The sequence below is a fragment of the Hipposideros armiger genome, unplaced genomic scaffold, assembly GCF_001890085.2.
Source record: "Hipposideros armiger isolate ML-2016 unplaced genomic scaffold, ASM189008v1 scaffold_346, whole genome shotgun sequence".
Taxonomy (NCBI): Eukaryota; Metazoa; Chordata; class Mammalia; order Chiroptera; family Hipposideridae; genus Hipposideros; species Hipposideros armiger.
Window position 1 is genome coordinate 1,574,787 of NW_017731696.1, and position 24,837 is coordinate 1,599,623.

The window sequence follows — 24,837 nt, forward strand, 5'->3', positions numbered from 1 at the left end:
CATCCCAGATATTTCCAGGGAAAACCAATAGAAGTTTACAAAACTATTTTTGGACAATGTAAATCAACTCCAATTTAAAATTTCTAATCAAGGGGCTCTCTCTCCACTTCTCTCCGCTAAGCCACGCTCGGCGCATTAGCTACTTTGTACTGGCTATGGAGTCAGATTCAAGTTTGAGTCTACGCTTTGCCACTTATTAGCTGTTCCAGCTTCCTAAGTCACTTAACTGCAAGTGTTTACTGTTGTAAAGACACATACAAATATAAGCTGTTACACAATTGCACATAAAGAAATGGAGGTGAGTTCTGCTGGATATTTCTTCTTAGGAGTGAGCCCACAGGATCTTAACTTGGCTGCCAGTGTATTTTGGTCTCTGTAGACCTGGTCTTGATGGGAGAGATGCCACCAAGTATTTTTTTTTTTTTTATCCATTACTGCAGTTCTTTCTTTCTTCTAAAAGTTTTCTTAAATGACACTTCTGCATTAGGCTGATATGGACAGAATTTTAGTCAAATTTCATTTCAAGTTAGAATTTAAATTACTCCTTTTAGGAAAAATGACAGTGTGGAACTTTTGATCTGTGCCCACACCGAATATCATGCAGTGACTCTCTCCTGCAAAACAGTGTCACATAGTATTACAGCTTTTAATGTCATCCATCATCCTATTTAATAATAAAACAGTACTATTTTAACAATTGGAAAGGCTGCTTGCCCTGGGTCCACATTCAATTTCAGTGGTATTTATTCTCACCAGGATTCAAAGCAGGCCCTTACTGGTTTCAAATATACATTTTATATTTAATATGTGTGGGGGATGGAATCTGACATATCAAATTATTGTTCCCCTGACATTTTATATACGATTCCATCAAGTAACCACTTAAGAGAACTTTGCATACTCTGTGGTATATGCCCAGTCTGACAAGTATTATAATAAGAACACTGTGAACAGCTATAGTTTATTTAATGTCACCAAAATACGAGGTAATTGGCTGATACATCAACTCTAATCACTGAAACATCAGGGTAAGCTAGGGATCACCCCATCTTCATTTTACACCTAGCAATGAGGGGAGCCTGGCTGCAATTTGCCCCAGGTCCTAGGGCCAGCAGTACAGCATTGTGAAATCAAAGAGGGGAGAGTGTGGAGTCAGAAAGACCCGGATGCAATTCCTACCTCTTTCCTTCACTGTGTGACTATGAACAAATTGTTTAATTCTTCTCATTAACTCCCTCATCAAAAATAAGGATAGTACTTAACTCCTGTAGAAACTGTACAGAAATAAAAGCACAGAATGTCTGTTTCAATGCTAGTTAACAGTGACATTTAATAAATGTGAACTAAGATGACCAATGAATGCAGTGACACTAGAATTTGAACATAGGCTCCTAAGATTATGATTCTGACTATAACATGGTATATCTAAACTGAATCTGGAAAATGAGATGCTATCGTCTAGTTGTTGCCTTTACAATTAAGATTAAGAAAAAGCATATGTCAAAAACAAATTAAAATATACAAAGACAGAAAGTATAATGTACTTAATTCCACTGAATTGCATATTTAAAAATGGTAAGATATAAATTTTATGTTATGTGTATGTTACAAAAAAAACAAAAACAAAACAAAAATAAACATGAAGATTTATTAGATTGATTCTGGAAATACTGACTTTGGTGGAAATTTTGTGTAGGGAAGTGGTATTTTCTATTTTACATGTGATAGCAAAATTATTTTATTATTATATGACCTTAGTAGAATCTTAAACAGTGGAAACACTATTTAGCCTATGATTTACCTGTATAATATAAAATAAGTCATTGTCTGGTGTTGATTACCGAATAATGTCTTAATAAGCCATTCAATAAGAATGAGTGGGTATATGTGACATGTTCTAGAAACCTGAATGTAGAAAAATGGTTGATGTCCCCTTGTCAAATGATATTAAAGAAAGCAGGGGGTCCTTTCTATAATTGTACGTGCAGCAATTTCTATTTTAAAAGAGACTGGTCTATAGTAGGCAGTATGATTATATCACAGGTACAAATCTTTCTTCATAATGCCATTTCTTTTAAGTAATTGTTTTTCCCAAAACAAATCACCCAGAACTTATAGTAGAATGATATCATAACACAGTTACTAAAGGAAAACTATTTATATGGTTTTAAAATGTTTACGAATGTCTCAACTTAATTCTTAAACATACTTTAGTACTGTAAAAATATTTAATATAGTGCTTATTTTTAAAAAATTGTTACTGAAAATACCACAGACACAAGGATCACAAATGACCTTCTTGTGGTCTAGTTAGTAACTGAGGACCTTCAAAAAAAAATTAAATATGTTGAGTACATTTAATTAAAAATTTTTGAAGGGAAAGTTATTTAAAGGAATTTTATATATAAAACCATTTAATGTTAGTATTTCTAGAATTATTTCTCTATTCTCTTTTAAAACAGTGACTTTCATTAATGTCTAGTAATAGTCTTTTAAAATCACTATTCCTTTTTAAATTGTAATTTTAGGTCATATCAGATAGAAAAAGTAAAAGCACAATCAGTACTTACGTAATGGTAAGTTATGGGAAAACCAAAAAAAAAATGAAAGGCTACTTTGTTTTCCTACATAAGTAAAGAAACATACTTTTATGTTATACTTCTGACGTGTTCTTCTCACTACAGGAAAGACAATTTGCTTGATTTTTCAAGTAATTTGAACATTGCTTTAATTTCCTGATTTGTTATACAAAGGGTGTGTTCATGGCTCAATACAGGTTAATTCTGGCTCCTAAAATAATTTCTTTTTCATTCCCATCCCCTCCCTGTGGGTCACGGCTATAAATGACAACTTATCTAATAAAGAAAATAGCTACTGGTACTTGAAAAGTCCAATTTTCTGCCTAGTGAACTAAGTTCAACAATGAGAAACTGTAAAAGGGGAAATCTTTCCCGGTTCCATTTGATTTTTCTGCAATTCGTACTGCTTCACTAGAAAAGACAAAGTTAATTCCTAAGGCTCAATACGATTATTTTTGTTTTACAGGTGATTTCCAAGACACAGAAGTGATTTTAAAAAAAATGCACACTACTTAGCATGAAGTAAAGGGTGGTCTCTGGGATCCCCGTGCCTTTTCGTGAGTGGGAATGGATTGTGGCACACACCCAGTCCCTAGTACATAGTGAGTGCTCAACAGATGTCTGCTGAGTCGGATGAATGTACCTGGTTTCTGTCCGATTCTACACTGTGGGCACATGTGGGGCATTTTCCTTCCCATTTCCAATGACTACTTTCATCCCAAATTGGCTCTGGTCCCTGGTTCCTTGCCTCTTCGTTTGTGATCTCAGCACCCATTCCTGGCTTGATTCTCTAAGCTCTGGGCCTGGTTTCTCAGCTGTCTGTGACATCTGACCTTTGTCACTATCACAGCCCTGTTTTGTGAAATGCTGATTCAATCAGGCAAAGTTATTTCAGTACCTGGGAGATGTAACATAAATATTTTTAATTTTAAGTATCAACAATTATAGCAACTAACTAAAGCTCTTCAAATAAATCTAAATCTAATCAGATAAGGCAGGAGCACATCTAATTTTAAAAATGGAAAGGGAGGGTTGTTTGAAGGAATTTTTATCTAATGGCATTTAATAATGGTATTTTTCTAACAGTTCCTCCATCTATTCGCCTTTAAAAACCAGTGGTTTTTATTTAAGATTTCTAATTAACGTCTATTAATATTCTTCAATCTTATTCTTTCTTTTTTTTAAAGCAACTTCAGTTCATATTGGATAGTAAAAAAACAAAACCAAACAATCAGTACTTATGTAATGCTAGCAGTATCGAGTTGCTTAGCCTGGTTCAACTGGGAAAATGCTAGGATTCAGGCCAGATGAGAAACAATCAACCTGGGTTAATTCTGTGCTGGTTTTCCAATTAAGTCCTTCACCACAAGTTGGAGGGTTGGCGAATGCAGTGTGTTTTAGAAATCTTGGTACAGTTCATTCAAAAAAGAAAGTAAAAAGTAGTTGTGACCTTCCAAATCGTTTAAGATGTAGAAGGAGTGTGAAAACTGCCTTTGTTCTGTGTCTGATTACGCTACTCAGGCAGATTAAATTTAAATCCTGATTTTAAATACACAGATGTCCCCACCATGGATGGCCCTCTGGTACCACACTCATCAACAATCTAGACCTGACGAAACCAGGGACAAAGAGGTCAAAATTCCAAGCCTGGCCTCCAGTAATATATGCTTGCCTTTAATTTTTACTTTTTTTTCCCCCTCCAAATCAAATATTTAACAAGTACATAAGGCAGCCATAGTTTAAATAGTCTACATTTTATAGAGAACGAAGTGTACTGTTTACATTACTTCTTAAAAAGTGAAAAACTTTTTAAACTACGATGTTTGCAAAGCAATCCTTTGTTTCTAAAGCCATTTAAACGTATGCGCACTAATTTTTATCCTCCTAACTCTGAGAGATGAACAGGGCTGATATTTTCAAGATTTATTCTCTTAAAGGGGAAACAGACGTTCAGTTATCTGCTCAAAGTTTCAGAGTGGGCAGTGTGATTCTGGTCTGAAGACCAGGTTGTCTGACCCCCAAAGCCTAACTGTCTTTGTACTCACACTGTACCACAGAAACATGACGCTGGACCTAGCCTGGTGATGCTTTTTATAGTTTCTTACTTGAAGATTCTCACAGTAAGTGTTCCAATTGTTGGTTAATATTCAAGAAGCCTTTCACTAAAGAATGAGTAAGTGGTCAGTATGTCTTCTAAGAGGGCGGTGTGAATCTCCAAAGTCAAGCCCTGGTGCTGCCTTCCAAATTGGTGGAGAAAACAAAATATAAGAAGGGATTAGGGGGGAGGAAGAACTATTTGGGTCCCCCCCCCAAATTATATAGTTTCAATTCTACTGAAACAAATACAATTTAATGAACCTGTATTTATAGTGTTGTATATAAGTATGAACTTACATTAAACTTCCTAAAATTCTAACCTCATTGATGCCTCAGCTTATTCGTTGTAAGTGGCTTTTCAATTCTGGTTGATAGTGCCCTTTTAGATTTATATTCTTGAATCTTTTGTTTTATTCCATTTGCTTTACTCCATGATTTTACCATTAGAAAAGTAAACAAGACATTTTTGCAAAGATACATTAGAGGTTGTCAAATGCCAGCGATTTAAGGGAGCCATTAGCCTTATACCTGTAAGGAGAAAATACCTTTCTCATTCTTCCTTAGGGATCACTCTTTGCTGCATGGGATATAAGCGTTCACTCTTAATTAGCAGCACAGCACACAGAGGAAGGTGATGCTTTTGAAAATGTAACATTATAGTGAAGAAATTCGAAGAACTAGCATTTATTTAAGAGCTTCATATGGTGCCATCCCAAGGGCAAAATGGAAACAATCTTCATTGCTTATATGAGTTGTGAGCTTTCTTCCTTGGTGTCAGCCTTCTCTTCTCTAGATGTGGGTTTGGTCTTCAATATTGGAGGGAGGTGTGTGAATGGGAGAGAGAATGTGAGCATGTGCACAGATAGGGTTGCAATAATCTCAGGTGGTTCTGATGTCTTCTGGCTGACTCAAGGTTCCCCCTCTCCCTTTAGAGAGGGAAGAAGGGAAGGAGGGAAGGAGGGAAGGAGGGAAGGAGGGAGGGAGAGAGGGAGAGAGTGTGTGTGTGTGTGTTTTACAGGGATCTGCTTATGTTTAGAAAAACTATTATCAGCTTCTCTCTCTTCCCTATCTAAGAGATCAGGATGGGCAGTGAATATAGATACCAAGGAATAAGGTTAAAAGAAAAAAAATCACTACACTAGTAATGTCTGCCTTTAAAAAGCACAAAATTACAGGAAAAATTTGGGGGATTTGAAACACTGGCTTTTTTTTTCTTTGCTACAGAATTTTACTGTCTTCTCAGTCATTAATAGCTTCATGTTGTGGTCCCCTACAGTGTCAGGAGCTGCTAAAATCATCACTTAGTACCTCTAATATGAGTAGTAACAATAGCACAAGTCTCCCCAATGATCACTACACCCAGCAGGCCTGTTCTATTGGTGCTGTGGGCCCCACACCTTCACCAGGCTTTCGATTTCATTATATAACTTCCCATATACTGCATGCAATAGCTATAGCAGCCACTGACATCTGTTGCCTAAAACTAAGCTCATCTGCCTAATACCTAACTACGCACTTTCTTTACTTTAAAATGTTCAAGAAGATAGCCCCAGGTAAAAAGTGAACTTTTCCAGGATTTTGTCTCTGCTTTTCTATTCCTATTTACCTGGACTGCTTTATCCCTTTTGGAGAATCGATCTCCACAGCCTCAATAGTTCTAAACTCAGTTCACTGTCTCTAGTCTTAAAATGTTTCCTCCCCAGGTCTCGTTCAGAGGTCTCCATCGTTTCCCCAGCACTAACCCACCACCGGGTCCTGCCAATTCTTCCTTCTCACCTCTCAAGTCGGGCCTTCTGCTTAACTGCACCAATTTCATCCCTGGTCAGGCTCCTTGTACTCTCCATCATCCACAATCCCACTCTAGTTGTCTTCTCTTCCTCTAGGTAATGCCTGCCACGAGCCACTGCACAGCACCAAGAGACAAAGCTGCCTAAAGCCCTGCGTTGATTTTTCCCACTGTGAAGAACCTCATAAAAAGACTCACTATATTTAAAAGAAGGGCTGAGAACACTCATTGCATTATGAGGGTCTTACACAATCGGACACCAGTGTCTTTGTTCAGGTACGCGTACATCTTCTGCTTTTGGGCCTGGGCCTGATCTAGCCAATCCAGGCTGTCGCTGAACTGGGCCTGCTCATTGAGTGGGCTCAGGGCCAAGCCTCCATCTTCCCATTCCTTCACCAGCCCTCCACTTTCATGCCTAAACGCCTCCTCATCCTCTCCATCCTTTCAGGGCTCTACTGTGGCATTGGATGGCAGTCATTTTAGCAATGTTCATTTTCAGAGTCAAATCATTCTCAAGCATATCAAATCATGTAGGTTGCTTGATCCTAATTACACCATGAGTGCAAGTTCCACAACAGCAGCTGTGGCTTCGTGCCCCATGGCTCGTGGGTCTGCTTCTGAGCCGTAGACATCAAGCAGCCAGCAAACTGCTGAAGAGTGAGTCACTTTCAGCTTTGTATGAGGAGGCGCTTCTCGCAGGCCACATCAATTTTTATCACACACAGGAAATGAAACACAGGAAGATAAAAATTTTAAATCTTTAAATTAATATCAAGATATTAAAGATGGTGATGGTAATTTTTAAGAAATATGGAGTTCATTCCTTAAGAAAAAATAGAGACTACCCAATTTCTTTCCCATTAGGGCAACAGAAAATCAAATTAGGGTTTTAACTTGGAATGGCTAGGAGTTAATTATTTAGAGTATAGCGGGATAACTGTTAAATTATAATGTGCTCTTCGTAAGTGTTCTAAAGCCAGAGATATCACCCTGCTTTTTGACGGGTAAAAATAGTTGGGATCTGCTATAACTAACTCTGTGAGAGGCAGGATAGCTTATGTGTTAAGTACACAGAGTCAGAATGCCTAGGCTTCCTGGGTTCAAGTCCCAGTTCTGACATTTCCTCTGACCTGGGCTAGTTATTCACCCCTTTACATCCCTCCGATGACTGGTCTCTAACATGAGGATAGATAGTAACTGTACCTATTTCACAGGATTATTCTGAGGAATAAAGTTCTTAGCACAATGAGCACAAAATAAGTACTCACATATCCTGCTTCCCTGAAAATAAGACCTAGCCGGAAAATACGCTGCAGCATGATTTCAGGTGCCATAGCAAAATATGGCGCCTTGGCATACTGAATATTTTAAGCTAAGGAGTTTGTGGAAAAGGCACCCTTCTCCCTGAAACAGGTCATAAAACCCTCATGTGATGGGTGCATGCCCTCCATATCCTGGCGGAATCATGCTAGGGCTTCTTCTCTGGCTAGGTCTTATTTTCGAGGAAACACGGTATTTACTATTGCTACTAATTTTGAAGACCTGAAGGATCATACAATTTAGCCTTGGTAAGAAATACTCAGTGTTTTCCTTGTCACAATAATTGCTTAGAGCGTTCTGATTTAACGATGTTACCTTTCAAAACTCACAAAATTTTCAGGTTCAAGAAAGCTGTTATGAGGAATAAATGAGATAAAACATGGCGTACTTGGCACAGTGCCTGGCATCTAGTAACTTCTCAATAAATGGCAGCTATTATTAGAGGAGCAGGTGGTTGACAGAATAAAAAAAATTGTCAGCACCGTTCCTTAAGATAAACCAAATTATTCCATTAATGCCAATGAGAGGATTACCTTTTAAATCTCAGGTCACGCAGGGAACAAACAGGCACGTTAACATGAAAGTAGCTTATGAAAACTTTCTTATAAACAGGCAATCCCCTACAGTAGTTTTAAGAGCACCGTATGTTGTGCGACTCAGCACTGTCTTTGGATTGGCTGCTAGAAAGATAAGAGTCAAATCAGTGGCCTTCTCTCCAAAGGCCTCAGCGCACAGTCTCTGTATCACCCCCATTCCTGGTTCTGTAGCTCTTTCTTGCTCTCATTTTCCCTTTGTCCTGTTTTTCATTTAACTTATGTTAAATTTCATTGGAACTCACAGAAAGCTGTCGGCTGCTTTGGATTTTTTTGTGGCACAGGATTTGTTTGCAAACAAACCCATACACATGGGGAATAACTTGGAAAATTACTGAGCTTCTAAATTGTATTCTTCAAATTTGCTATGTGGACACCACCTTAATTTAATATTTTAAGCTACAAGAAGCTCTCTTTGGATACCAATGCTAATTTACTTTTGGCCCGCGTTCCCCACTTCAAATCATTCTCTAATAAATTACTTCAACATGTTTTCTACTTCAGAGGAACAGTGAGTAACAAAGGTGAATTCCACCCACATATTTAAATAGTCGTCAAACAATCAATCACCAAAGGTTGTCTGAGCACCTGCTCCATGGTCACCATTATCTCTGCACCAGTCGGCAAATCCAATCCCCACAATGTCGGGGTTTGGTTATGGGCACTGGACTGGGTAAGATTCAGTAATAACCAAAGCTTAATGATGAATAAAGACTGAAAACTGGAATTGAAAACGCAACAGATGCAGTAAGGTGTGAACTTCAGCTAACTAGGAACAGCCAGACCAAGTCACCCAGACTTTTCTGGGTGCAACTTGGAGAATGAAAAGAGAGAAAAATTATTCACACGTGTGATACGCGCGCACACACACAAGACGTCCTAGATCCACGGTCTCTAAGGTTCTAGCCTCGGCATACATACACCGTTGTCTCTCTACATACCCACTTCTTGGGCAAACACATCTAGTTTCACGGATGATGATTCCAAAATCCTTATTTTCAATCTCGCCTTGTTCCCCAAGCTTTGGAACCCTATTTCCCACTTCCTGTTAGTCATACTTGAATGTCCTATAGACATTCAAACACACTATCCTAAGTTGAACCTCATTCCAATCTCCTTTATCCTGGCAATGCTTTCTTCCCCATAGCACCTATCAATTTTCCATATGCTCCATAAACAAGTCATTTCTCATATTTAATCCCTCTACTACCTCTCACTAGAATCTAAGCTCCATCCGGGCAGGGGTCTTTGTCTATTTTGTTCACTTGATCTTCACCCAAGATGTCCCTAAGTCTTCCTAGAATGGTGTCTGCATTTACTAGATACTGAATAAGTATTTGCTGAATGAAAGAACCTCTCCTCCTAGAGCTTCTCCCACTCCAATGGTCCTCATTCAGCAAAGGCATCAGCACCGAGCCCTGGGAATCATCCCAGATCTTTGCCTCTTCACCTCCAACACAGAACCGCCAATGTCACTTTCCAGACAGAGTCTTGCTACCTGTGTCCTTGTCTCAGTCCTACTGCTGCTGGTCTAGTTCTATACCTGGTCATCTCTTTTCCAAATAATTTACAATAGCCACCAGACCTGCCCCCACTTATGTGAGCATACCTCCCGGCAGCCAGAGATTAAATGCAAAACTGAGTTTGCCATTTTGCTGCGTGAAAACAGTCAGAGGTTCTGTTTTGCCCAACGATAAATTCAGGCCCCTCCTCAAACTCCGTGACCCAGACCCAACCTGCACATTTAGGCTCACCTTCCATTACCTCACACCTCATATTTTCACAGTGGTAATGTGAAATTGCTTCTGGTGCCCTGTGTAGACACCTGTTCTTATCTCCCTTAGCACTGCCAATTCTAATCTCTCAAGATTCAGTTTAGGGATCAATTTTTTTAAGAAGCCTTCCCTGACCTTCCAGGATGGCCCAAATGGCATGGCTCTGCGTGTTGCCATAGCAACCAACTGATGGGATCTCAAAAAGCTGGGCAACCATTTTCAATGAACACTAAAGCCTTACGCTATGTAGGGAGAAAAGGAGTATTCATAAAAATCATAGATATAATCTGCTGGGGGTTTGTTTAAACTCTTAGGATAGGTAATTAGAAACAAACAGGTTACCTGGTTTCTAAAATTCTGATAAAGGGGGAAAAAAAAACACCAAAAAAACAAAACCTTAATCCTACAGTCTTTTGTGAGAAAACTGTAAGCCAGAACAGTCCTTGGTTTTCTTTCTCGGACTCAGCAGTTTTGCAGCAGTGACAACGGACTTTGGTGCCCATTAGATTCCCACACATGGCTCATGGAAACACTGAGGGCTGTTATCATATTGTGAAGTGCAGACATCCTACTAAATACACATTAAATCATTGCCTTGCTTTATCGTTTCCTTAATTTTATGCTGCCACATATACAGGGATGATTACATTTCAATTATTCTGCAAACCACCCTGATTTAGCTTATGTCCACTACATTCTCCAGTCTGCAGCACAACTGTGTCGTCCGTCCCCCACACCTCCTGTGGGCTCACCCTCTTGCTCCTTGTCCCCTCTTGGTCATGAGCACACAGAGCACTGATAGGAATAACTGGGTATAAGACACAGTGAGAAGTGCTTTCCTCTGGACCTGTTCAGTTTACCCATTAATTTTAGAAAAGCAAAGAAAACGATTAATCAACCATTACATTTTCTTAAAAACACCTTCCTCCATGGAGTATCCATCTATCATGTATAGATTTACTTTTTTCTTTAGCTATATGCTGTGAACTATTGATGAAAGGAATAAGCTACACGCTCACAGCTTGAAGGCTGGTTGTCTTGAAATGTTACATATTTGAGGAACCCTGAGATTAACCTACAATGATCTCTTCTAAAGCAATTTCATTTCAGGAAATACATTTTTTAGGTCTTTCACTTAAAAGGGAAATGTCTGACTGTGGAAATGGACGTCCTACGATCTGGCTGACCTTACCAAGCTACAGCCTCTTTAGCCTAACAAGTTTGTCTACAAAAATATAAATCCAGTTGACTTTACATAATAATCAACTCTCTTCTTCTTTCACAGCCTCATAACTCTTCAGTGATTTGCGGTAGCTGTCTTCCCGACACTCCTTGTATACTGAGTATCCAAAAAGGAAATTAGGTTATAAAACAGCGTGCGGAATGTAGTCAGCTCTGTTTGTTAAGGGATCACAAAGTAAAATACACATGAGACAAAACAAGTGGGAATTTACAGTTGGAGACAGACTCAGACAGTAAAAACTCAGACTAGAATTAGAAGGTGCAGAGTAGACGTCAAAGGCCTCGCATAAATTCTGGGGGGAGTGTCACTGATAACTGGCTGATCTTGGGGAGGAAATCATTTAAGCTTTATTGTTCTTAGGCCAAATAGGTACATTTCACGGGTACCTCAAACGTTTATTTGGTGGCTACTAAATATATGTGGTCTTGCTAGGGTCTGGAGCTAAGACCATCCTGCCCTAAAAGACATCTAACAGGGGAGCTAGAAGTCTAGTTGGTGGCTCTCAATATCTTCTCCACTACGCAACTCCCAAAGGCGGGGATGCTCATTACAGGAGTAAATCTCAACAGTCCAGTCCACGTTAGAAAATGGGGAAAAGCCCCTCGAGAAAATTTTGACAGGTCCTCCATTCCCCCCACTCCCCACACACACCCTTTGAAAACTTTGAGCACTGAGAGTTTAAGAGGATCTTAACAACCTCAAAGGGCAGCTCTATGGACAAAATAACATCACGGGAAAAATGAAGATCTTGAGGAAAAAAGGAGGGCTTACAAACGACCTAACAGATACACTGTCCTCGTATCATTTATAGGATCTCTTCATACAGACTTTACAAAGGAACTTAACATTTGTTCTTAGACAATAATAAAGATCTAATATTTTAAATTCACTTTACAATTTATAAAATCTGCACATTTTGTTTTCATGTAATTTTTCATAGCAATATTAACATAGGTCAATACTACGTTTCCTTTTTATATAGAAAGAAACAGAGGCCCAGGTAAGTTAAACGACTTGCCTGAAACTCACTTGCCTTAATTAAAACTAAGTCTTCTGACCCTAACGTCAGTCCAGTTTCCGCCACAAGGGAGAACCCTCGTAAACACATATGCACGAGCGTGCATGCACATACACACACACACACAGGATAAAACAGTAAACTGATACAAAATACAAAACCAAATAGGTCATTACTCTCATGAAGTCTAGATTTAAATTTTACAGCCTTGTTTCATTCAGGTGAGCACTAAAATTCTAAATCCCAAATAAACAGGGAATACACTCTATTAATAAAAGTCTTAAAAGGCGCTCACCAAGCTTTATTATCGATGGCTGATCAGCTTTCCAGTGAAAAAGATGTACATTTAGGCTTTGCCATGTTTATGCCTCAGTTACAAAAACAATGATTTCCTCTGCTACTTCCACAAAAACGACTCAAAACAACAAGAACTTCTAGAAAAACTTCTGCTTCAGAAGCAGCGAAGGGCAGATTTTTGGCTTCTGATTACGAAGGCTGACCAGTAGCTAGGGCAACACAGATGCTCGCACTGACCACTCCAAACGCCCTCCTTCTATCACTTTATTTTTATGTACCACCTTACTCTGTTCACCAAGTAGTGAGCCTAGGAGGGGAGTTCACATACTGGAAGAAGGTTCAGTTGACATTAGGAAGGTATCAGAGGTAAATTTCACCTATTTATCTTCTACTGAGCTAATCATATACCTAAGGAAAGAGAGAAAGGGTGGGAGGGAAGCCTTCAAAAAGAAACCAATTTCAGCCATGTAGAAATTTATTCCCCCCCTCCCGTTTTTTTTTTTTTTAAATCAGCCTTCTGGTAACAGAGCCCACATTTTCCTAAGAGAAATGTCCTTCCCCGCTCTTGGGTGAGGGGCTCAGGTTGGTCGACCCCAGCCAAGACCAGCCAATCAGATCACTGCATTCCTCCACCAGAGAGATTGATTTGGAGGTGGGGGGTGGGGCACGTGAGCTAGTTCAGTCCAAGTTTGAGTCCACTGGGGGCTTTGATAAGAACGGCTGGGAACAGAAAACCTCTTTGATGGTGGCCTGGTGGCTGCCTCGTCACCATGAGAGAAGCTGCATGAAGAGTCAAGCAATGGTGAGAATGGGACTCAGTTCTAATGACCTGGCTTAAGCCCATGGCCCGCCTGAAGCCTTTCCAGTTATGTGGGCCAATGGATTTCCACTGGTTAAGCCAGTTTGTGTTGAATTTTCTGTCACCTGCAACCAAGAGGTCATATCTGGAGAAGGAAATACGGAACTCCTATTGCCAATTCAGTGCTGGCTTTGGACCCTATTAGATCATGAACAGTGTAAATAATGTAAATTCATGTAGTATCCATAAAATAATGCAAAATCAATCCCCGAAGCAAGGAAACAATTAATTGGTCAACTTTTTCATCCCAGAACGAAGGACACTTCCTTGTGGTCCCCAGCAAAACAAAGATGCAACATTCGAGCCGTTTGAGCTGAAGTCTCTGAAGTAACAGCTTATCTCTCAGAAAAGTGCCCTGAGATATAACAGTCAGGGGTCTTGATGTTGAACTTCTGAGTGAAAATATCAATTATACAATAATATCTTTACTAATAGCAAAAATTCTACACTTCGACCAATCATAGTTGTCAACATTAATAGAACCATCTGGCCTAAATCTGATGTTAATTAACTGCTTGTAAGTAAGGATGGAGGAAGGCAAAAATCAATGAAAAGACTATTTCTCCTTGGGAAGTAAAATTATTTGGACTTAAGAAAAACCTAGCCTAAAAGAGAAAATTTTTTTATTTATTTTAATTATCCATTTGGAAACCTTCAGTAGGAACAAAGGTAGATAGGACTCAAACAGAAACCTAGAATCTGAAGCAGCTGTTAAATAAAATCATTCTTTGTGGAACGTAACCTAAATTACAGACATGATCCTAATAGTCATGCTTTAATTTGCCACAAACACATATATTTATATAGTTGACCCTTGAACAACATGGGTTTGAACTGTGTGGGTCCGCTTATATGTGGGCTTTTTTTCCAATAAATACTGTAAATGTGTTTTCTCTTCCTTATGATTTTAATAACTTTTTCTTTTCTCTAGCTTACTTATTATAAGAATACAGTACATAACATAAAAAGTAAGTGTTAACTGACTGTTGTATGTCATCGCTAAGCCTTCCTGTCAACAGTAGGCAGTTAGTAGTTAAGTTTCTGGGAGTCAAAAGTTATACTCATATTTTCAATGGTGCAGGGTGGAGGGGGTGTGTGCGTGGGGGGCGGTCATCACCCCTAACCACTGTGTTGTTCAAGATTCAGCTGTACACAGATGCAGAAATGGCAGAAATGATGTACTCTGTGTGTTCTTAGTAAAAATCCTCTTTCAGATCATGCAGAATAAATAAATGACAGAATTCTTTTTTCTAAGTCTCGGATGGAAACAAACAACAAACACAATTTTGTTTTATGACTGGTTGATGTCAGTTTGCAAGTTCAAATTTTGCCCATTAAATATTGCTCAGTGAAACATCTCCAGGTGCTTTTAGATATGGCATTGCTACTATGTATCATGGACAGGCTGCATCAAAAATATTTTTTTACTTATTTCCCAATAATGTTAATTGTGCAACTAGACTACACAGTAGGAAAAAAAATGTGTAAAAGGAACACCCACATGAACATTTACCTTCCACTGCTCTTTTGAAGAACACTTTGCAGCTGCCACAGGTTACGACTCCATAGTGACATCCTGAAGCCTCGTCCCCACACACCAAACATATTTTGGAAGGTCTTGAGGATCCAGTAGAAACACTTCGTAATGTAGAGCTAGGGAAAGAAATCAAGATTTAAATAACTGTTACTCCAATAGTGCATTTGATACGCGATACAGCTTGCCTCACAATTTCTCACAAATCATGCTTCCACGAATGAATTCTAAGCCACATACTATGGGACTTAGAAAGAAAATGAAGGTAAATCCTATCAGGGAAGGCATGCGATCAAGGATTCTGTAGAACAAAGCCTCTTCGCAGTACGGAGAAATAATAATGTTTTCTTCCTTTTCCTATTTTTGAGAAAGTTTACCAAAAGATATTATTTGTATCCTAGGTGGGCAGGGAGAAGAAGCATCTTCAGCCAAGTCATTGAGTCATCATGGAAGTATTTTTGGCATCAAAGAGCTATTACAATGCTTCTCAACTTCCTTCACCCAGGCCCAGGTTATATATCTCAATTATGCCAGATTAAAAAAAAAAAATCTCCCCTTTCCAAAACAATCCACTAATTAAAATTAAAAATAAAAAACATCTTGCCTCTGCTCCCAGCAACTTTAACCCTCCCTTCCAAGCTCTGTCATTTTTTCCATGTTACCTTATATAGGTATGTTCAAATGACTTCATTTTGCTTACTAATTTGAAGGGACACACTCAATACATTTTTTAAAAGGCCATACTTGGTCACTATCTTAGCTATCTTTCATGGTAAGAAATTGAAGGGTTCTGGGTAATAGTTTCGAGGGACAAATTCAACCCTTTAAGCAACAATCTGTATGAATATTTTTTTAAAGGAATCTTCTCAAGATATATAGCACTGTGTTAGTTAATGGCACATTCTGAACAAAACGTTTTAAAATGTATAATAAGGAACCCTAGTTCTGTGACAGTTTAGCTGTATACTGAGCAGGCAAAAGAGGTGTTTTTTTTTTTTCATTTGTACTTTGCCGATATTTATCGACTATCTACCTACAGGTCTAGTGCAAAGTGTTGAGGAAATAAATATAAAAAAAACAAAAAACAGTCTTGATCCTCAGAGTTAGTGGGGACGTGAACTATTATGGTAAGGGCTATGGTGTGGAGTGAAATGGTGGCACTCTTTAGGTGCGGCCCTCCGTACCAGAAAAGGTGGGTACAGACCAGACAGAAAGCACTTCTGGAAAGGTGACAGGAGAACTGAATCTTGAAATGGGACTAGGTGACAGCCAGCCCAAGAAAAAGGGCAGTCGGCGCAGCGGCTCAGAGAAATAGGAGCCGACGTGTTCAGAAAACTCTGGGTGGATTGTTATGTCAAGGCCTTCACCTTGCTGTCATTGCTTTTGTCTCCACGTGATACAGCAGGATACCAAAAACAAACAAACAAACAAAAAACAAACAAAAACCCTCAAACATACCAAACGGCTAGAATGGTTGTGTTACACTGAGTATTTCTCTGTGTTTCAAATTAGCTAAAAATGTGATAATATTGCCTTTATAATTAATTTTTTTAAATGTTTTATCTGCCCTCTCACCAGAAATAGATGCAGGAACAAACTACTCAGCTGCTCAGAACATTGTAGCATGACTGACTTTCTAGAAAATGACTTTTTAAATCAAGGACTGAAACAATGTTCCCCAAAGTTGTTTCTCCTTCTGAGAAACTAGCTCTTTATTATTTTTATTAGCGTCCTTTGACTTCTTTACGGCATTCAAAACATTCCATTTCAGCACCAGTAACTTCTTCAGCATATTAGCCAGGAAAATTCAATCCATACTCTATCTGATTCTCTTACACTTCACAGGAAAATACAGCGACTCTGTAAGCATTTAGGATACAACTTAAAATCATCATTAAAATGGAATTGTTTTTTTCACAACTACAACCATACATGGGGTTTGTAGTTACCATTTTTGAGCCTTGCTTTTGGTCCCAATACTTAACAGTCTCTTAACTTTAGTCTTTGGAACTTTCCTCTTCTATCTGAACTCACTTTCTTGGTGATCTCTTCTAGTCTTGGGGCTTTAAATATCATCCATATACCAGGGACTTCCAAATGTTTATCACCAGCCCAGACCCCCTCCCCGTAATTTCAGACCCATTTATCCACCTGCCCATTCGACACGTTCACTTGAATGTCTGATATGCACCTCAAACTTAACACGTTCACAGTTTTGCTGATCTTCCCCTGACCCTCCCACAGAATCTCTCATCCCAGTTCAAGGCAACTGTCATGGGTGGAATTGTGTTCTCCCTCAAATTACTATATTGAAGTCCTAGCCCCTAGGACCTCAGAGTATGACCTTATTTGGGAACAGGATCATAGCAGATATAATTAGTTAAGATGAGGTAGTTCTGGAGTAGGGAGGGCCCTAATCTAATGTGACTTGGTACCTTTATTAAAGGGCAAAATTGGCACACAGACACCCACAGGGAGAATGCCATGTGAAGACAAAGACAGAGATGAAGGCAGCGATGCTTTCACAAGCCAAGGAACAACAAAGACTGCCAGCAGACTACCAGAAGCTAGGACACAGACATGGAACAGATTCTCCCTCGCAGCCCTCAGAAGAAACCAACTCAGCCAACGTGCTAACCTTGCACTTCTGGCCTCCTGAACCGTGACGTGATCCAGTTCTCTCGTTTAAGCCAGCCAGTTCGGTTTCTGGCACTTTGTGACGCAGCCCTAGCAAACTAATACAGCAACTTGGACTCATCCCTGATTATTCTTCCTCTCACAGCCCATATCCAATCGGTTAACCTCTATTCACTTTACTTTCAGAATACATTAAGCTTATGATCACTGCCCACAACCTCCTCTGGTACCACTCTAGTGCAAGCTATCAATCCCGCTTCCTGGAAGTTTATAAAGCCTCTCCCCCTTTCTCCTTGCCCCATTCCTTCTCCTGTAACCAGAATAATCTTTCTTCACTCCTCCGCTCAAAACTATCCAAGGGCTTTCCCTCACACTCAGAGGAAAAGTCAAAGTCATCCCTATGACCACAGGGCCACAATCTGTCCTGGGACATCTCGAACCTCTCGCACTCGCCTATTCCACTTCAGCGACACTGGCCTCCTTGCTGGCTCTCAGGGCCTTTGTACATGCTGGCCCGGCTTCACCTAGATTATCTGCACAGTTCCCTCCTTCACCGCCTTCAAGGCTTCATCCAAATGTCACTTTCTCCATCAGGACCTCTCTGGCCACTCTATTAGAAATACCCCTTCCTCACAACTCCCTATCCCCCTTTCTGCTTTATTTTTCTTGATGAAGCATATTACCACGTATAATAACATGTGTCTGTGAAAACTTTTGTCTGTTTATTGTTTGTTTCATCCACACAAGAAAGGAAACTCAACTGGGCCCAGGATTTTCTTCTGTGTTATGGACCACTGCGCACGGAACTGTACCTGGTACACAACAGACACCCAGTCAACACCTGAATGAATGAGTGATTCCAGATAACTGGCATTTTCATGACAACCATCATAAAATCCACCACATCATCAATTCTGAAGTCCTTTATAGAAAAGGACGTGATTTGTTTGTAACTGTTTTGAGAATGAAAAGTATGTAACGGAAACAAATTAAGAGAAACTGAAGAGAAAGTTTAGCATACAAGAAGATGCACTGTGAAATGCAAATTAAAGCAATACATTTGTTTGATCATAAAATTAAACTAAACATGAATTATTTTTCCTTCTTGTGCACTAACATCTTTCAATGACAAACGAGCACATCTGCCTTTCAGTAGCCTTCTCTTCAGTTTCTGTAACACTGTACCGAGCTCCTTCTCCTAACCATGTCTCCTCTATTTTTCAGGCTCGTATTTTCCTGGTTGCCAATATAGATTTTCTTCAGAGTTCTCTCTACCTGTGACCGTCTTTTTTCTTAATCAATCCCTTAATGATCTCATCCACCACCTCAGCTCAAACCGCTCTTGGTGGCTGACTTCCCAAATCTTTATATCCAGCTCCAACCTCTCCCCCATGTTCCAATTTGGTGTTTTCACTTCCTTTACATAACCTCTCTTCTCTGTTCTATTAGCTTCTGGAAGGGCACTGCCATCGGCTAGTCACCCAGCTTCAAACCTTGTACTCCTCCTTAACTATCAAATCTAGTCAGCCATCAAGTCCAGCTCTTTCCAGCCTGTACTGTCACATCGCCTCTCTTCACTCCGCTGTTCGTAACACTGCTTCAGGCTCTTATCACCTAAACCCCAACCTTTCCTCCCTGCAATTCATTCTACAGTGGCCACCAAATGAGTCTTCCTGTTAGAGCTCTAACTGTGTTACTTCCCAGCTCAGAAATCTTCAATCGTCCCCACCTAGTACTACCATACAGGACAACCTTGGTAGGACATTTCAGCCCCTCTTACTAATCAACCGTCCACCCCCGCAGGTCCTCTCACGCTGCCTGACCTTGGTCTCACCGCCCTCCAATAGCCCTATCAGGGTGTGGATGCCACCATGTAGACAGCCCAGCGCTTTCTCTCCCTTCCTCCCACTCCGGGAAACCAACCCTGTCTATCCTTCGCAGGCCTCTGCTGTTCCCCCAGCAGGAAGCACCGGTCTCCTGCCTCCGGATTCACTTGAGCATTCGGTCAAGCAGCCCCTTCAGCAGTCATCACTTTCGCCCTTACATCAGCGACCTGTGCACTTAACCCTAATCCCCTGAGGGCAAAAACCTTGTCCTATGCCTCTCTGTGCTCTCTGCTGTCATTAGTGCAGTGATGGTACTATTTGCCTAATGAATGAAACTGCACTCCTAATCTCATTATAGTAGAACATTAATTTCCAAAAGGCAGTTTTACACAAGGCAAATTAATGAGTCCAAGGTTATAGGTTCAATTCCCACGCAGTTTATTTAATTTGCACAGAGGGGAGAAAAAAAAATTCCAGGGACAGACGATTCTTAAGAGCTTAGCTGGCTGTCTCACAGATATTATAACATGTAAGACAGGCCCCAAAGTGTGGATGGGTTGGGAAGACCCCAGTCTACTGACGCCCTATCACATGGTTATCTTTGAAACTGAAAGATGGCACATGGTCGGGAGGTTACTGAAAATATTCAGTTTTAAGGAATACATTATACATTTATAATGGGGAGACGGAGAGGGGAAAGGGGAGAGATGGAAGGGGGTCATACCTTGAACTCACTTCTTAGACACCAAGTGTTATCAAAATACAGAGGTTCTTTAGTGATTTTGTATGTGAGAAGCCACAACTATAGTAGAATCTATTTACTAAGCATAACAAAGGATGTGAGGCCCAAACTGTTGAGCCAGACACGCAGGCACAGAGCAGAGGCAGGGGCTCAGTATCCTGGATTCTAGTTCTGTTCTAGCTCAGACATTACCTGGTAAAACCTTGGCAAAATCACCTCTTTGGGTCATGATTCTCACCATAAAAAGGCTGACTGTATGATCTCTAAGACCCTTTTGAAGATATCCATTGAAAGGAAAGATGGGTACAAAAGATAAATGGGACAGTCGCTCATGGTCAGGTTGTATCCAAATGGAATTTCGAGCTCAAATGTAAGACAATGTATTATACACTATAAATAAGCATTATTTAATGCAGATCAAGCTTTAAAAATGTACATGTAAAAACATTGTTTCTAGAACAGCTAATTATATGACACTTGAAAGTTTTTCTTGACTCTATATGATTGTATCTATGCTGATTTTGGTTAAAATTTTTGTATAAATGGTTCCATTAAAATGGTATTCTACCCCTGAGACCACTTAATATTGGCAAGATGTGAAAAACTACCTAAACTGGTCATTTCTGATTTTGGTAATCAAAGAAATATTGTTTACAGAGAGGAGTTTATAATCAACAGACAAGGATAGTTCACAGGATTTTATATAAACGTGAAAATATTATAAAGGAGAAATGAGTGAACATCATATTTCCATTTGTAAAGACAGTGTCGCTCTTAGGGAAGCACTAGTTAAGATGCAACTATTTTCAGTACTCAATATAATGGTTCTAATGACCCACTGAAGATATTTAAAGAGATTAATCAAAGATTTATGTGGATTTTGGTTGACAGTGAGAGGGGATATTGTAGCCAACATCAAAACCATGTATTGGGCTTTTCCCCCTAAAACAGCTGGATGTTTCAGGGGAAAGCAATAAAAAACTGTGCTAGCAAAAATGATTTTTACTGATCAAAAAAATGACAGGAGAAACTGGCTCACTGAGAATCTATAATGCACCATGCTGTTCCAGGAATTACCATATATAAAACTAACTTTCCGCATCTTTACAACAATTACATAATGATACAGTAGAGACTGATCCACTATTCAGTGACTGGAAATTTTTCCCATGAAAAGAATACTTTGTCTTTTCCTTAAACTCACTCAATATGATGTAAACAAATCTATCTTTTGTACTATCACTTAAATCAGATATATGCTTCTACCATCACCTCCAGCTACTAAAAAGTTTCTTTTTTTTTTCCATGTGTAACCAATTCAAGCATTCATTCAACTTACAGCAGAGTGAGAATTTGGAGGACTACAGAAACAATAGTTCAGTAAGCATCTTTACATACTTATCTAAACATGCTGGTGTGCTTACATCATTCATTAATTAAACTGTTCATTGAAATTTACCAAGGGCCCCACTGTTCTGAGCACTCGGAGGAACAACAAAGAGAAAGCCCCCGTTCTTGTGGAGTTTCTACTGAAGTAGCAACCGAAGCAAGCACATGATTTCAGGTAGTGGTAAGGACTATGAAGAAAATGACAGATGCTGAGATCGGATGAAGTGGTGGGGGACAGGATTCTATAGGCAGGCAGCCTGAAAAAGCCTCTTTGGGGAAATGACAACGTTTCCAGTCATGTGACGATGCCAAACACAAGGAAGATCAAGTGTAAAGTCCCTGAAGGAATGTGACACAATCCAGAGACATTACCGAGGGTGATGTGGCTGAAATGAAGTCAACAAGGAAGAAGGGGACATGTGAGGTGGTGAGATGTGAGGCCTAAGAAGAAGGTAGAGGTGGATCACATGGGTCTCAAAGGCTATGGTACTGAGTCAGCATGCAATTCTAAGCGCCATCAGGAGTGAAGTGAATACTGAAATGTTTTCAGCAGAAGGGCAACATGATCTGATTGACATTTAAAAATCTTACTTTGGCTGGTGCGTGGAGAATGGACTGCGGAGGTGGGTAATGTTGGAAGTGGGGAGACAAGCCAAAGAATCCCTGCAGCTATCTAGGCAGGAGACGATAATGGCTTGGATTAAGCTTATAGTAGTAAAGACAGTGAGAAGTGACTACATTAGGGATTTTTTTTTATTATTACTTTTTAGGTAGATAACACCGAGAGGACTTGCAGAAAAACTGGATGGTAGTGTCATTAATTAATACATAAGATTGGGGTTAAAGGGCAGGTTAGGAGTTAGGGGAGAGTTTGTTTTGAATTTGATAATGGTAGAACAGTATTGGTATAGTATATTCCTATTTTTTCAAAATAATAACTATAATATTAAATGATAGTCCACCCATAGGAAAACATGGGAGCAATATATATCAGGTTTACTTAACGTTTCTGGGCCAGTTTCCTCATCTGTAAAGCAGTGATAACAAAGGCCCTACCATGAAGAGTTGTTATTGATTAAATTACTCAATATATGTAAGAGGATTTAGAACAGTGTCTAACATATATTAACGATTCTTTAAATTCTGGCTATTATTAGTTAGTACTACTGTTGAGTCTCAATTCTTAACAGTAACTGCCACATTAGTGGAATTACAGATAATTCTCCTTTTCCATATTTTATTTTTCTGTACTGCTTCTAATTTGTATAAGCATGTATAACATTGAGAAAAGGGTTTAAAAATATACTGTGAAATAGTGGTACTACAGTAGCCATGGTGTTTATTTACTGTACAGGGAGTGTTTTGTGTGCATATGAATTTGAGCATTTCTTATAAGAATTCTGGTTCCCCTGGTGTCTGCAGTGTGTGGGTTGGGAACAGCCACATTAGCTCATTAGGATAAACAATTATTGAGGTTCAAATACATACTCTTTTATATAAAGAACACTAAGAACGTAAGTTTTTGGAGAACACTCAATATAACAAATTTCACAAACATGAATCAACCTTTCACAACTGGTTTACTAAAATTCTTATTAGCACATAAAATATACCAAAAACCCAAAACACCTTTTTTGCTTTTGTTTTGATAAGCATCTATTTTGAGTCACATATTTAACCTAAAGTATCTCAGTCTAGCTTCCCCATTAGTTAAGAATATTTGAGAATGATTTTTGTGGTATATTTTCTTTCAAGGTGTTTACCTTTGATAAGTGATTTGTTAATTTTTTGAGGGATAATTCCTCACTCAGTAAGATCCGTACTCTTAAGCCACAATTCATAATGCACCAAAGATAGGAATTAAAGAATTGGTACACATTTACAATCGCAGCTGTATGAATAGTTATAGCTAAAGTTACTCCACACAGAACAATTCAAGGACATAACTAGCTTCGAAAAAAGAGTTTAAAGCACAGCGGTGGCTGATTAGTTTTTTCCAATTTACTGTATTTGTTTGCTTTCACAGCAATTTGTACCATTAATAATATTTATTAAATTGGCTCTGTTTAATGAAATATGTATTTTCTACACTCTAATATTCATTTAAATGAATGCAATTTGCTCATTGAGGACTTAAAATTATAATTAAGAAAGCATAGTTTCAGCCCAACATAAAAGTAGCCTGACCCAGATCTAAAAGAAAAGAAAAGATAGGAATAAGAAACTGAAGCCTACACGTATTGTAGAATTTTATTTTAAAAATAGGGATGTATGCGAGGAGGGCATTTAAGTAAACTTTTCTCCTTACATATAAGCTGTGGCCAGACAAGTTAGCATTTGATCAAATGTATGTTTTGGAAAATATGCAAAAACATGTAAATCTAGAATAAAATTTATTTTCTAATAAAACAGGGAAAATAGTCAAATTTCACTATTAGCCATTACAGCGTTAGTGAATTACTTAATCAAACAATTTTTTTCTAAACAAAAGCTGTGTGAAAATACAAAGATAACAAATGGCTTCACTCTCCATGAGTTTATAATTGAGTAGGCCTGAAGATTGGTAAATATTAAAGTCACTACATGATAAGAGTCACCTGCAGCTTAAAAATAAATCAGAATTGAAAGAGTCCAATAACTTGCAATTGAGCTAAAGGAATGCTTCCTGGAGGAAAGGGGCAAGTTAAAAATGAGCTGGATCAAAAAACAAAGTGCGGACAATGGCAAACACACTGGGGTCCAGCACTCAACGAGCTGCCCTCCAGAGACAAGCATCGAAAATGATCCCATTTATAGAAAGTCTCCAACACCTACACAGTACTTCGAGATGATTCTAGGACAATGAGTTGAAACATTGGGTAGAAAACTGAAAATGTGGCAAGGAAAATGATGAGAGATGGACACAAAAATCTGCCATGTTAAAGCGATATAATTAAAGTGACTGATCACTATTTTTAATATATACAATACAGACAATGAAAGCAAAAAGGTCTGATGAACTGGAAGAAAACTAAGGACCACTGAATGGGGCAAGCATGAAAAAACGTGTTCAATAAGAAAAAAGGTTAGGTCATACCTGATGAGATAGATTATTCTTAGAAAGCAAGGAGTCTAGATTTTATTCGTAGAACAATGAATGGGC

At 39.0% G+C, this 24,837-nt stretch overlaps 1 protein-coding gene across 5 annotated transcripts in view; it reads right to left on the reverse strand.

Moving 5' to 3' along the window:
- NR3C2 (nuclear receptor subfamily 3 group C member 2) overlaps positions 1-24,837 on the reverse strand; it is a 337,886-nt gene that overhangs the window by 163,649 nt on the left and 149,400 nt on the right. For 4 of the 5 annotated variants that reach the window (XM_019661357.1, XM_019661359.1, XM_019661358.1 and 1 more), the window contains exon 3: positions 15,069-15,220. In XM_019661357.1, coding sequence (XP_019516902.1) covers positions 15,069-15,220 — 152 coding nt within the window. The remainder of the gene's footprint in view (positions 1-15,068; positions 15,221-24,837) is intronic. The other variant, XM_019661360.1, reaches the window with a different exon arrangement.